We start from the raw sequence: 15,692 nt of genomic DNA, 5'->3' as shown, positions 1-15,692 counted from the left end.
CCTGACATAAACTATACTCTCAAAAGTCTATATTTGTAAAAGAAAACGACAGCACACTATGCTTTCAGGACAGTTCAGTTTAATGGAAGTTATAAACAATAGAATGATCAAAACAAAGCAAAGATCCTGTGACAACTACTGTGTTAGACACCAACACAGATAAAGAAGACAGAGGGAGATAAAATTTAACTCTGGAGGAGAAAGAAAGCTTCACAGAGGACAAAACTGAATTGGGACATGAAAAATATCTATAATTTTGCCAGCAATGCAGAAGTGGATAAGAATTTCAGGTGTAGGAGACCCTTCTGGGGCTCAGCAGCTTACAAACCCAACTAGTATCCACAAGGATGCAGGGTCAATCCCTGGCCTTGCTCAGTGGGTTAAGGATCTGGTGTTGCTATGAGCTGTGGTGAGGTCTCAGATGCATCTCAGATCCCAGATTGCTGTGGCTGTGGCATAGGCCAGCAGCTGCAGCTCTGATTTGATTCCTAGCCTGGGAACCTCCATGGGCCATGGGTGCAGCCCTAAAAAGTAAATAAATAAATAAAACAAAAAATTTCAGGGGTAGGGAACAGAAGATGAGAATGCACGGAAGTGGCATATTTTCAGAAACATGGAGATTTAGGTAATTCTTGCATATGATGAAGTAGAATTAGATTGTATCATAAAGCATCTTATATGTTATAAATTGAATTTTTGTTCCAAACATACATTGAGGAATCAATAAATGTTTTGTTTTGTTTTGCTTTATTTCAAGCATATCAATATTTTTAATTTAAAAATAATTTAGAAAAATAACACTGGATAGGAACAATTACTACAAGGAGAATATGGTTATTGTGATGTGAGCTACGAGTCTATTATAGGAGTGGTCAGAGGAAAGACAGGACTATGTATATTTAAGAAAACATTTCTGACATAGCTGATAGGATATTGCAGAAAAGAAAGAGGATTTGCAGATAATGTAGTTTTATTGCAAAGTTGCATAATTTCTATTAGTGAAGAAAAGAAAATGTATGTGGTAAAACTGTATACATTTAAGAAATGGCATATCAAATTTTTGCCATCTACACTGAACAATACAGATCATTAATTAGGTTCCCTTTTAAGATTGCAATTAAAGAAAGTGTCATTTTTTAAATGGCATATTTAAAAATGTGTGCAGAAGGTAGGTGAGGAGTATACTCTCTTCCTTTAAAACCTGAGAAAACAAAGTTTTTAAAAATGAAACCGACCCTGCTACTGAAACGTAGAGAATGGAAACGTGAGGTTGTATCTCACCATTTAAGACCAAATTTGTATTAGATATTTACTCCAGAGACAGAAATGTTTAAAGGAATTTTAAAATATATTTGGTTCAATTAATTTTTAATTGTATTTTCAGATTCTTTTTTTTTTTTTTTTTTTTTTTTTGTCTTCTTGCTATTTCTTTGGGCCACTCCCGCGGCATATGGAGGTTCCCAGGCTAGGTCGAATCGGAGCTGTAGCCGCCGGCCTACACCAGAGCCACAGCAACGCGGGATCCCAGCCGCGTCTGCAATCTACACCACAGCTCACAGCAACGCCAGATCGTTAACCCACTGAGCAGGGGCAGGGATCGAACCCGCAACCTCATGGTTCCTAGTTGGATTTGTTAACCGCTGTGCCACGACGGGAACTCCGTATTTTCAGATTCTGATTTGCATTTTAGAAAGCCTAGAATTTAATCACCCCAGAGACACAGTATCCAGTAGTAGTAGACAGGGGAGATTTTATACCCAAATATCTGATTTCAAATACTTCCTGTTATTTATTACCTGTGTGATTTAGAGCAAATTACTTATACTCTCCTTGCTGAAGTTTCTTTATCCATAAAACAGGAATGATGATAGATAATACTGTTACTAGTAGAGTACTGTAATTATAATGTGGAATAAATAATAAAAGCAAACACTAAGAGTATCCTTAGTAAAGGCTAGGTGGGCACTAATATAAGCATTTTTATATATAGTCGTGTTAATCTTTATGAAAATCCCATAGATTATATATTATTACTCTACTTAACAGATGAGGATATCATGGTACCAAGATGTTGAGTGACTTGCCAAGTCAAGAAGTCAGAGTTTGGCAGACTCACTATTTGAACTCAAACAGTCAAGTTCACTAGCTTATAACCACTTTATTTCTTGATTCTTTCACGGGTGATTTTATTTTAAGCTTCATAAGTAAATGACTCATACTTGTAAAGTGCATTGAACTTTACATGTATGTCTGACATGGACTTCAGTGACAGTAATTGTTAGCCAGTACTTCTAATAATATTCTTTCTGCTACAATTCAATAGTTAACCTTGAAAGAAAGACCATCAGAAGCAGAAGTGTCTGATACACATACATCTCATATGCATGTATGCACAACATCTTCTCATCAGTAAACTGATACTTTATAAACTATCTATCACAGCAGCCTGTTATTAATAACATTCCCTCTTTGTTTTGTTTTTTATTTACCTGGTTTATTGTTTGTCTAGCATGCTAGATAATGAACTCCCTAAGAGAAGAAAGTTTGTCTCTTCTCTTTTGTACCTAGCAAAGAGTTGAACACATCATAGGCACTTAGTAAATATTTATAATAACCAAAGTGAACACAATAAAAATAAAACAAAAAGAATCATTTTTCCCCTTAGTCATTTGCATAGCCTATCCTCAAAGCACTGAAATGAGGACACATTGCCTTATTTTTCTATGACCATTAGCAAGGTCACAAGCAGACCCTTAGCATAAGGAACGTGTGGGTAAAAGAATCACAAATGGTCTCAAGCCCTTAATGGTGCCATCCCCTTTCTCCCTGGATCATCTACTTGCTTTGTCTTAAGAGAATCATAAAGGGCAAATATGTTTCCTAGAGTCACAGCTAAGATGCAGGTCAGCTCCAGAAAAACTATGAAATACCTTCTATGTGAGATTTCTTGGTTTTGGAGCAAAAATATTTGAATTCAAAGAAATTTTTCTTCCTCCAAAACAGATGTCTCTGTATACTAATATATCTTGCAGCATAATAGAGTACCTACTTACTTACCCTTATAGACTTATATGTCTTATTCCTATTTGAGAGTTAATACCAGCAGATGATTTTCTCCCCTTCATGTTCTCAGCAAAAATAAGCTATAAGGAACATTGCTATATGTATTTTAATACCTGAAATTAGACATTTGTTTTCAAAGTTTTGCAGTACAGAATTATAATATAAAGAAACATGAAGAGGAAATATGAAGAAGAGGGTGAAAAATAATGTGTGATATTAGTGGAAGTTATCTTCTTATATTGAAACCTTAGAAGAAATGAATACAAGATAGAAGATATAAAACCTTCTTAAATGTCGACTTTTTGATGAGATGTAATTTCTTGATACTGATTTTTACCTAAGAATATGTTTGTGATCAGATTTATAAATTGTTTAGGGTTGAATGAGTTACTATTTGTTTTATAGTATATGTCTTTATCATATATGTGTATTTTAATTAATTATGTTATAATTAGTAGACCGAGCACATGGTGTGTAAAACATTATGCTATGAACCCAAGATGCATTAGCCATGGTTCTAACCCCCAAAGATATCACTGGGGTGGTACATAATGCAGAAATGATAGTATGGTTTGCCATGAAAATTATACTCTTACATACATGATATTTTGTTGACCAAAAAATACTCAATTTTGATTCAGTTCACCTGATCACAATTTAATAAATCAGTATAAGATAATATATTGAGACCCACCTGAATACAGTATGAGAATTGTTCATTACCTCTGATAGCTGTATATTTATAGTTTTAGTAAAAAGATTGTTGTTTCTATTATAGTAAATTTTCAATCTAGGTATAAAAATTTAATTCAGAAGGGAAATTCGGTGGAATCATGTGATGAAAAGCAAAGAATGTCATGGGTTGAACCACAGCAGGATCTATGTGGTCAGAGTAAGAGAAAAGAAGATTAATATGTTGTAAACAAAAAGATGTAATGATTAAACTTTAAGTTCTAACCCAAATTTCTTTCTCTATTAATAAAAAATACTGCCTTTTAAAAATGGATTTTCCTCTCACCTTAAAATATTAAATAAAGCAGTAATTATTTTAATATACTTACATAGTCTTTATAGTATATAATCTAATTTTGTTACTACAGTTCACAGGGATTTAGGTTTAGTAATTCAAACAAAAGTATATATCATCATCAATTTTTAAATATCTAAATAACAGTCATATATATTATATCATAAAAATATTGAAATATGTGAATGAAAGTTCAAGCAACATATTTTTACAATGTTTTGAACTGCAAAATCCTTTATAGGCTTCTGGTCTTTCTTACATTCAAGTTAATTTTATTTAATTAAAAGCTCCTTTTTAAAATCCTTGGGCTTTATGTATTTAATTCTTCCAACATAAAATGAATCTTTTTGTGCTTTAATTATTTGCAAACAGTCGTTAGTGCACGATGCATATTGTAAAACAGAATTTGAATATATCCTTTGAAGAGATTGATAAGATTAATTTAAAATACTTTATATATTTTCAAAAATGAATGTCTGCGGCATACAAATACCTATGAGGACTAGATTTATTTTTTTAGCTGCAGATATAATATTTTTTACTTGTGGTAAAAATAAATGAGTCGTGATAAGAGACAGAATGAAACGGGTGTTGTTTTACACAATTGTGTCTCACTTTGGACAATACATTTATTCTTGAAAATGTAGAAAACGACCTTGAAAAATCCAGTCTTAATTTAGACATACTAGCAAAACCCACTTTGCAAGGAAAATTTGTCTGTGTGTGTATCTGTGTGTGTGTCTTTGCTCAATGCTTTGCATTTAGTCAGAAGGGGCACAAAACAGCTTTAGGTAAAACAAAACAAACAAACCTATAAAATCTTTCTGTGTATATCCAAAACAGATTTCAAATTCTACTCTCCAAAGAGTTTTTATATAACTCGTGTGAAAGCAATTGTGTATTTACAGTTCCATACCCACTTGCATATTTAAACCACCTACATGTTAAGGATGGTATTAGGAGAGATTTTCATCAAGTTTCAATATCTAGATTACACACTCCATGAGGATAGGTATTGTTTTATGCTTTGATCCCTGAAATGTCTCAAGCCTTTAAACCACTATGTCAGTGTGAGCACTCAAAATATTCATTATACTCATAATATTTTTGTTGAATGAATGAATGGACAATTTGTAAGTGATCACCATGCTTATTTTAGATCATGAAAATAAGAATGTAGCCAGTTGGAATTTACTTGTCTGAGGCAAGTGGTTGCAATAGCCTAATATGTAAGTTCCTCAGGCAGTGATAGTGCCCTTCAATACATTATCTTACTGTTAAGTGCTAAATCAGTGATAAAGTAAACATCTAACCAAAGGTGTTTATACCAAAAGAGAAGTTATCTTATATTATTTTATACTATATGCCTCCTTTCTTAAATCATCCTATGATTTACGGAGCATTTCTACATGAGGTAGACACATAAGGTCATATCAATTTTATTACAATGATTTCTTTGTCCTTCAATAAACAGTAAGTGCTTTCCTTCAGCAGTACACGAAGTAGTGGGAATACAATTGTGTACATAAGGCTACCATGATCCCTACCCCATGGACATATCCTCTTGTGACAAGAACAAATAAAAATCACGTAAACACACGCATTAGCAAAATAAACTTGTCTTACGATAAGTGCTTTGAGCAAAATATATGGGGATTGGGAGTTTGGGGATTGAATGAATCTGTAGTTGCAAATGATCAGGGGAAGCACTTCTGAGGAGGTAAATATAGGCTGAGATCTGAGAGTTTTAAGTTCAGCTTAAACAGTGACTTCCTTATTTGTAGAGGGTCTAAAATATCTCCAAAGGCAGACAAATAAGCCACTAGGAGGGTGAAAAAGAGAAAAGTTAGTAATCAGTAGGATGGGAAATGCTTGCATCCAATAACTAATTCTCATTTACCAAAATGGAAATATTTCTATTATGTCAAACAGTTTTTGTCAGGCCACCCATATTTTTTAAATTCTGTTCAGCCAATGTTTGGGATGTTAAAATAACTGCCTAATATAAAAGAAAGAAATAGAATTTTGGTAGTACCCAAACAAGTGCCATAGAATTTTATATATCAAATTTTGACCATATTTCTACTTTTTATTTGATTTCTTTATTTTATACGTGTTTCCCAGGATAGTCCACTGGTCTTACAGTCTGACAGGAATGTAACAGTGAATGCAAGAAATCACATGGGGCAGTTAACTGGACAGCTGACAGTAGGTGAGTGCTTTGGGGTAAAAATTGTCCATACCCCTCTTACTCCATTTAAAACTCTGTGCTTGTTTAAACTGGGAAGAGCAAAAGTGTATTATTTCTCTAACATTTATCTAGACATCCCATTACAGCCCATGGTTAGCTTGCACATGATTTGATTTGTCATTGGCTAGTTATGGTAATTGTTACTCTTGTCACTTGTTACTCTTGTGAGACTGAATTACATATATTTTGTTGTTATTTCTCCTGAATTATGAAATGCACCATTTTTCTAACAAATATCTCCCTAGTATATGTTAAGTTACAGAAAATAGCCTTAAACAAACATGAGCTACAACATCTGTCTATATATCCTTTGTTTAAAATTACTAATTACTAATAATTACTAATAAATATTACCTGCTTCTATAAATTAAAAATGATATAATAATTGAATATAAAAAATCTTAACATTGATCAGTTACTTATAAATTTGATACTGAAATTATGTATATTTTAAGCTTATGTGCTCTAGAAGTTTAAATGTAAGTTAATGATAAAATATTACTAATATTTTCTCACTTGTGAAAAATTAGAGATTCATATTAGATGGCATTATTATTTGACTTAATTTTTATAAGAAGAAAGAGAAATCAAAACTGTTGTAATTATGTAAAATAATGCAAAGACTTGATTGTGTATAATTGCTAAAATATTTTTAAAATACTGTGTTTTTCTGTGGTAAAATTACTTAGTACTTACTGATATTGTGTGTGTGTGAAAGTATATTATAAATAGTAAATTGCAGTTTTGAGGGCTGAGTTATCCTTATCTTAATGAGAAAGTAATCTTCATTTTAATACGAATGTGTTTCCACTGTTTCTAATTAAATTACACAAGAATATGATATATGCAATGTGAGATTTATAAATATGCACTTAATTCTGTTTCTAGGTATATGAAACACTTTTTGAAATGTTATTCACTATAATGAAGCCAAAAGTGACAGTTATATTGTGGCAGATATGTGTTTCAAAACAATATAATTACATTTTATTTATAATAGTTAAATTTTATTTTGCATTTTATTTACACTATAAAAGTTGGTCAGTAGGTATCTATGAATTGCTGTAATTTGATAGTATTTTGTGATATATCAATTACAAAGGGGAGCTATAGGCAAATGGATTAAAAATTAGAGAGAATAAATATGTCTATGGACACAGAACTGATTCAGAAGAACCAGGCGCTTAATTTAAATGTCCATGCTAGTTTACTATTGCTATGCTGGAACTGCAGAAATAGGCCTAACCTGAGCAGATTTTCCATATCAGAATTTTTTAATGTTGAGAACTCTTTAGCTAGATAGAACTTTATTTTGCATACTGTTCATTAAAAAAAAAAAAGAGGTCCTTAATGGAAATGCCAACCTGTAAATTAAATACACAAATACCATATACCAATGTCCACTATCTAATAGAATATAATAGAATCATTGCATAGCTGCTATACTGTCTGTAGAGCAAAGTGCTGTTTGATTATATGGAAGGTACTCAAATATCATTTACATTTTGCTGCCTGCTTTCCTGCAGGAAATGTAAAGGCAATAATAGTATTGTCCTTGTGTTTTTAACCAATATTCCAAGCAGAATTTAATGTAGAATCAATATTTGCCAACTAAGGAAAAAGAGAGAGAAAAGCACGAAGAGAAAGAGAAAGGGTGGTGGCTTGGGGAGAAAGATCAAACTTAGTTTTTAAATGAAGCAAATCAGTAAGTTAATGACGCAGTGGCTTACTTGTGTGCATAGAAAAACATTCATTCCAGGGAGGCTTAAACTGAAAATTGTTTAATATCCTGGTCCTCTGGGTGTACCGTTGGTGACCTCCACCTTTTCACTCCTGTGTGTTTTTCAAGAAACATACAAAGAACAAAGGAAGAAATAGATAAAGGGGAGTAGGGTAGGGATAATGTATTCAGATTTGGAGTCAAAACATATGGGATCCCCAAAAAAGAAAGATAATTATCTCTTGGAGACTCAGTTTTCTCATCTCTAAAATAGAAAACAGGACACTTATTTTGAATATCATAAGAACTGGGGCAATTTCAGTGTCTGCAAATGTCAGGCAATTATATTTTGGTTCCATTCTTGTTTGGATAACAGTGATTGTAATTTTTGGTATCACTTGAGTTACAAATATACTGCTCTCATGTGAAAGAGCTAATGGGATGAGTTCAAGCAATGTATTCAAACAGCATTAATTTTTACTATATTGACATAAAGTAATGTTTAAGCCTCTTTCCTATTTCCTTTTCATTCTTTCAGTTTTTGTTTAGGGGCATGGTCTTGATTACAATATAAGCATGACATTATTTTGCAATATTTAAAAACATACTACCACAAAATAGACTAATATTTATTGAAAATAAATTGTTATTCTTCATTCTCTAGTTAAAACAGTTCTAATTTCTACCCTAAATCTATCAATCATTGTTAGTTACTGCTATAGTTGATTCTACGAATGTGACAGACTTTAAATATTTTTTCATATTTTCTTTCCATTATCAGTGGGACAGGAAAATTTCCCATATCAATAGCTACTTGTACCATTTTCCTCAAAAATCACATATAAGATTGTTCAGCCAAGCAAATATCCACTCCCCTGTACCCTGCCTTCCTATTTCTGTTTACAAGCCTACCTTTCTACTGATACAGTTCTCAGAGATATTGTGTAACCTAAGGCCTGAGCAGAGGTAGTGTATAATTCTAATCCAGACTCAGGCTAAGAATATGAAACCAGGTTATTGTCCAATAAATGCAAAAGAAATATTTGATACATATTTTAGCTCAGACATAATAAAAACTGAATATAAACATTTTTAGAGTTTAGGTGAATAAAAAAATGACAAATATTTTTTGTGGTGCTTAAATTCCAGGCTTTATGTAAATTTCTGATAATATCCAAAACTTTACTATGAAGTTTAGGACTCTAATTTTTCATGACCTTCATAACACAGGAGAAGATCGATGCACTCAAGATTCCTTCCTACAAATTTCTTTTCATAGAATAACGTTGAAAAGAGAGGTATCAAATTATTTGGGGGATGTGGTTAAAGAAAGTGCAGGATCCCAGAAATTTAGACTCCTTGAAGCAAAAACAAGAACATAATTCTTAGAATCATTCTCCAGATCAAATTTTCTGCTTTTCGATCTGTAATTATTGTGTTATCAGGACATTCCTTTTTTATATAGGTGACAAAAACAATGTGTTATTTTAGGTGTTATATATTCAAATATGTTGATAGCAAGATATTTTATACTTTTCAGGACAATTTCCATTAAGTAACCTTGATAAAATACGTGAATTATACAACAGTATTGTGAAGCTTATTGTACTCTCTTAGAAAACTACTACAATATTGTACATAGAATAAAAATCATTTCTTTATGTTGGTATATATTAAATATTGTCTTGTAGTTTTGACATAGACTACTGTTTATAATAATTATAACTGTTTGCTAATGCTATGTAATTAGATTTGCTAAAAATGTAGCAACCTTGCCTACAATATAATGAGGAAAATTAGTTATCTTTTATTTACCTATAACATTTCATTGATCTATAATAGAAAATATTTGAACTGTTTTCATAGGTAGTTTAAACAATATAAATGTTTATTTCAGAAAAATTATTGCTTTTCAATAACTGTTAGCCAACTTAAGCTATTAAATTATATTTACTTTTTCTTACCTACAAAGTATTGCGTGTATGATAAAGTAATAGCTAAGAAGTAATAAGATTTTTTCCCTTCTCTTATACTTTTATCATCAGTCTCTATAGCTGAAGGATAAAAATATAAAGGGAGGATAAACTGAAAAGTTAAACAAGGAATGCTAGTAATGGGTATAGCTGGTTATTGTTTTTTAATTATTTTTGTTCAGTAGCCTCCCTTATTTAAATTTCAGTCACAAACAATGATGTTGGAGAAACCTGGAATGGCTATTAATGTGGTCCTGTGTTGTAAATATGATAAGTCCCTCCCAATGTCATATCTACCATTATCCCAATAAAACATAAAGACTAATTGTATATTAAAGAACTGTAATGTCATTGTTCTAAAAATTCACTTTGAAAAATGTGCTTAAAATCACCACCTACTGCTTCAAACAAAATCTTGGTTCATCATAATTTTCCTTGTTTATTGCTTAATAAATTTAGGAAAATCAATTAACTCCTAGGAATTGCTGGCTATCGTTGTCAAGATGACTTACTCATCTTTGATATTCTTAATTCCATTTATTCAAAAACTGTGACAAAGCCAAATTATATAAAAATCTTAATGACAGCCTATAATTCCTCCTTCTTTTTCTCTCTTCCATACCTCTTCAATGATCAAATGCATGGTTATCTTAAATAAGTACAACGTTAAGGTAATAAGAAAGAATGTCATTTGCAAGCAGTTAAGTACAGTCTTTACATTTAGTGCTAGATTTCTTTTCACATTTCACATTTGAGGATGAAATATCATGTAATAATGAAAAAGTTATAGCAGCTTTTGCAGCAGCGTTGACTCTGGGTTTCGTCCAAATCTGAGCTCTTGCCTTCATCCCCTTGAGGGAATTTATTAGGGACTCAGTCAGGAAGTGGTATATATGAACAGCATATGTGCCAAGACAAAGGTGGCAGTATCAGTCTTTTGCTTCTTTCAGGGGTTGTCAGTCAGATACACACTTAAAAATAAAATTATGTTGTATTAATGTCTAGAGAAGATGAGATGCGATCAACAAAGTTACTCATGAGGGTGCCGTAAGGAAATATTTTTCTTTGATTTATTTTCTTACCATTTTAGAAGTTCCGGTTGTGGCTCAGCAGTAACAAACACAGCAAGCATCCGTGATTCTATTCCTGAACTCACTCAGTGGGTTAAGGATCTGGTGTTGCCCTGAGCTGAGGTGTAGGTTGCAGACCCAGATTGGATCTGGCATTGCTGTGGCTGTGGTGTAGGCTAGCAGCTGCAGCTCCAATTCCATCCCTAACTTGAGAAATTTAATGTGCTCCAGGTATGGCCCTAAAAAGCAACAGCAACAAAAAATTCTTTCCATTTTGAGTCCACATACATGAATAAGTCTGTAGGATGAAAGAAATTTTTTTGTTGTTGTTCTTTCTCTATATTTATTTTTTTAATTATTATTTCCCCAATACAATTTTTTTCTACTACAGTACATGTACAGCATTGTGACCCAGTTACACACACATGTATATATTATTTTTCTCACATTATCATCCTCCATCATAAGTGATTAGACATGGTTTCCAGTGCTACACAAGTATCTCATTGTTAACCCATTCCAAAGGCAATAGTTTGCATCTGTTAACCCCAAGCTCCCAGTCAACCCCACTCCCTCCCCCCCACCTTGGCAACCACAAGTCTATTCTCCAAGTCTATGATATTTCTTTTCTGTGGAAAGGTTCATTTGGGACATATGTTAGATTCCAGATGTCAGTGATATCATATTGTACTTGTCTTTTTCTTTCTGACTTATTTCACTCAGTATCAGAGTCTCTAGTTCCATCCATGTTGCTGCAAATGGCATTATGTCATTCTTTTTTATGGCTGAGTAGTATTCCATTGTGAATATAGACCACATCTTCCTAATCCAATCATCTGTCAATGGACATTTGGGTTGTTTCCATGTCTTGGCTATTGTGAATAGTACTGCAATGAACATGTGGGTGCATGTGTCTTTTGTAAGGAAAGTTTTGTCTGGATATATGCCCAAGAGTGGGGTTGCTGGGTCATAGGGTAGTTCTATGTATAGATTACTAAATTATCTCTGTACTGTTCTCCATAGTGACTGTACCAGCTTGTATTCCCACCGATAGGGCAGGAGGGTTCCCTTTTCTCCACAACCCCTCCAGCATTTGTTACTTGTGGACTTATTAATGATGGCCAATCTGACTGGTGTGATGTGGTATCTTATAGTAGTTTTGATTTGGCTTTCTCTAATGATCAGAAATGTTGAGCATTTTTTCATGTGCTTGTTGGCCATCTGTACATCTTCCTTGGAGAATTGACTATTCAGGTCTTTTGCCCATTTTTCCATTGGGTTGTTGGCTTTTTTGCTGTTCTGTAAGTTACTCGTGTATTTTAGAGATGAAGCCCTTGTCAGTTGCATCATTTGAAACATTTTCTCTCATTCCGTAAGCTGTCTTTTTGGTTTCTTTTTGGTTTCCTTTGCTGTGCAAATCTTGTCCATCTAATTAGATCCCATTGGTTTATTTTTGCTTTTATTTCTGTTGCTTTGGGAGACTGACCTGAGAAAACATTTGCAAGGTTCATGTCAGAGAACGTTTTGCCTGTGTTCTCTTTGATGGTGTCTTGTCTTATGCGTAAGTCTTTAAGCCATTTTGAGTCTATTTTTGTGCATGGCATGAGGGTGTGTTCTAGTTTCACTGATTTGCATGTAGCTGTCCAGGTTTCCCAGCAGTACTTGCTGAAAAGACTGTCTTTTTCTCATTTTATGTTCTTGCCTCCTTTGTCGAAGATTAATTGACCATAGGTGTTTGGTTTTATTTCTGGGCTCTCTATTCTGTCCCATTGGTCTGTCTGTTTTGGTGCCAGTAGCACACTGTCTTGATGACTGTGGCTTTGTAATATGGCCTGAGGTCTGGGAGAGTTATGCCTCCTGCTTGGTTTTTGTTCCTCAGAACTGCTTTGGCAATTGTGGGTCTTTTGTGGTTCCATAAAGATTTTTGGATTGTTTGTTCTAGTTCTGTGAAAAATGTCATAGGTCATTTGGTAGGGATTGCATTGAATCTGTAGATTGCTTTGGGTAGGATGGCCATTTTTACAATATTAATTTTTCCAACCGAGGAGCATGGAATAGCTTTCCATTTCTTTACATTTTCTTTAATTTCCTTGATGACTGTTTTATAGTTCTAGGCATATAAGTCTTTTACCTCCTTGGTCAAGTGTATTTGCAGGTTTTGATTTTGGGGGTGCAATTTTAAAAAGTATTGTATTTTTATATTCCATTTCTAATATTTCATTGTTAGTATACAGAAATGCGACTGGTTTCTGAATGCTAATCTTCTATCCTTCTACTTTGCTGAATTTGTTGATCAGTTCAAGTAGTTTTTGGGTGGCGTCCTTATGGTTTTCTATATATAGTATCATGTCATCTGCATACAGTGACAGTTTTACCTCTTCTCTTCCTATTTGGATGCCCTTTATTTCTTCTGTTTTTCTGATTGCTGTGGCTAGGACTTCCAATACCAGTTCAACTTTAAATAAGTGTTTCTGAGTCTACTACTGCACACAACAGGATTGGTTGACACATGCATTTTATCCTCCACTATATGTTACAAGATCATTTGTCTCAAACTTTTCCAAAAATATTTGGTAGCTACTGATCATGGCAAAATAAAAATTCAGCAATGCAAGCAGTGAGCAAAAATCACAAATGTTAAAGAAACTGTTACTATTAAGTATTTAATATATATTAAAGCATATTAGATTGTTGGAACCACTGAGCATGTCCATAATATTCCACAAACTTAATCTGTATATCTTAAGATTTCACAAAAAGAGACACAAAACATGCTTGCTAGAAAGTCATTTTTATTTGAACTAATTACTAAGAAATGTTATAGAAAACCAAAAAAATCAGAGCATAAGTTCAATGAAAATTATTTTTAAAATATAGGACTCTGTGGATTTTTACTAATAATATTATGAAGATAATCATGTGAATTATATAATACATTAGAATGTTGTAAGGAAGAGTATGTTCACCTAGAAATCATAGTTTACTCAGAAACTAGTTTTAGAAGGAAATTATATTTTATAGTTAAAAGCATGGATTCTGAAGCCAGCTATATCCTACATGTTTCACTTTCCAACTCCACGAAATTATGGCAGTTACTCTGGGTATCCTTTCCAGACTTCTGTGGGAGTAATACAAGTACTCACTGAGTAGATGCGAAAATCAAATAGTGAATATATGTGAAGTTCTTGGAACACTTCCTTGGAGCATAGTATGCATTATGTATATGTTAGTAATTATAATTTTTATTAGATCTACATGCAAATAATTCTGTACATTTGACCAAGCCTCTGGGTTTTATTTTCTTTATCTATAAAATGAATATTATATGAGATTGTTTCCATGGTTCTTTCCTGTTCCAAGTCTAAAAATGAAAAATTATTTTTTTTTATATTCAAAGGAAGAAATTAGTTGATGAAACCTCTAGTCTATTGAATTCCTCATATTCCACACTTCCCACAAAAATGACATCTAATTGGATTTTTGACATCTTGGCCCCCAAATATAAGTACATATTTTTCACTTAAAATGAAGAATGTAAATAAGCACAACTAAATCAGCATTATTGTTAAGTTTTGATTCATTTATTAAATTGTGGCTTATAAAAAAGTGTTTTTTAATGAAAGCTAACCCATAAAAAATTTCAACAAGTCCAATCAGCTTATTTTTGTCAATACTAAATATTAGCATGTTTTGTCCCTAAATGAATGGAGAAAAATGTAGATGAGGGTTTTGTAATAAATATTTAAAGACCCCGAAATTGACATGTAATCCTACATTAAAGCAATTACTGTGAACACCTGGGAATCACTTAATTGACTACAGATGGTGTAGGACATAAAAAGTAGAAGGTTACAGATTATTCTCATGTACCAAATTTATGTTTTTTGTCTGACTCATTTTTTTTTAACTTAGGGAATACTGTAATAGTCTGGAACAACTTAATAAGGGTGCATATTTTTTGTAGAATAGGCTGCGCAAATCTTGAAAAACAGATCAACTTAACACTTAGGATTAATATTACACATATGTTTTAAATGATTATATACACTTTTGATTTTTTAGTTCATTAATATTAATTTGTTTGTTCGTATTATTTAGTTTAATATTAATTAAACAGTTAGGGGAAACAGTACATTGAAGCATACGCCTGTGATTTTAGGAAAAATGTGGCATTCTCTGAAATTAGGATTTCAAATCAAGGTAATTCATCTATAAAGGCATAATGCCTGAAGGGAAGATAATAATGTACGTGTTTTGAAAAGTTATATCACACAAGTATTTTATATCACCTGTTAAAATCCTGAATCATTACCCTACCTTTATTGAAGTTACTATTTTTGATTATCTTAAAAAGAGAAAAATGCATTATCTCAAATATTTATTTATTTATTTATTTATTTTTTTTGTCTTTTTGCTATTTCTTTGGGCCGCTCCTGCAGCATATGGAGGTTCCCAGGCTAGGGGTCAAATCGGAGCTGTAGCCACTGGCCTACGCCAGAGCCACAGCAACGCGGGATCCGAGCCGCGTCTGCAACCTACACCACAGCTCACGGCAATGCCGGATCGTTAACCCACTGAGCAGGGGCAG

At 32.8% G+C, this 15,692-nt stretch overlaps 1 protein-coding gene across 6 annotated transcripts in view; it reads left to right on the top strand.

Moving 5' to 3' along the window:
- SGCZ (sarcoglycan zeta) overlaps nucleotides 1-15,692 on the top strand; it is a 1,021,521-nt gene that overhangs the window by 908,699 nt on the left and 97,130 nt on the right. For all 6 annotated transcript variants that reach the window (XM_021077242.1, XM_021077240.1, XM_021077238.1 and 3 more), the window contains 1 exon segment: nucleotides 6,215-6,302. In XM_021077242.1, the coding sequence (XP_020932901.1) occupies nucleotides 6,215-6,302 (88 nt within the window).

The sequence above is a fragment of the Sus scrofa genome, chromosome 17, assembly GCF_000003025.6.
Source record: "Sus scrofa isolate TJ Tabasco breed Duroc chromosome 17, Sscrofa11.1, whole genome shotgun sequence".
NCBI classification, from domain to species: Eukaryota; Metazoa; Chordata; class Mammalia; order Artiodactyla; family Suidae; genus Sus; species Sus scrofa.
This window is presented reverse-complemented; position numbering and strand designations above follow the sequence as displayed.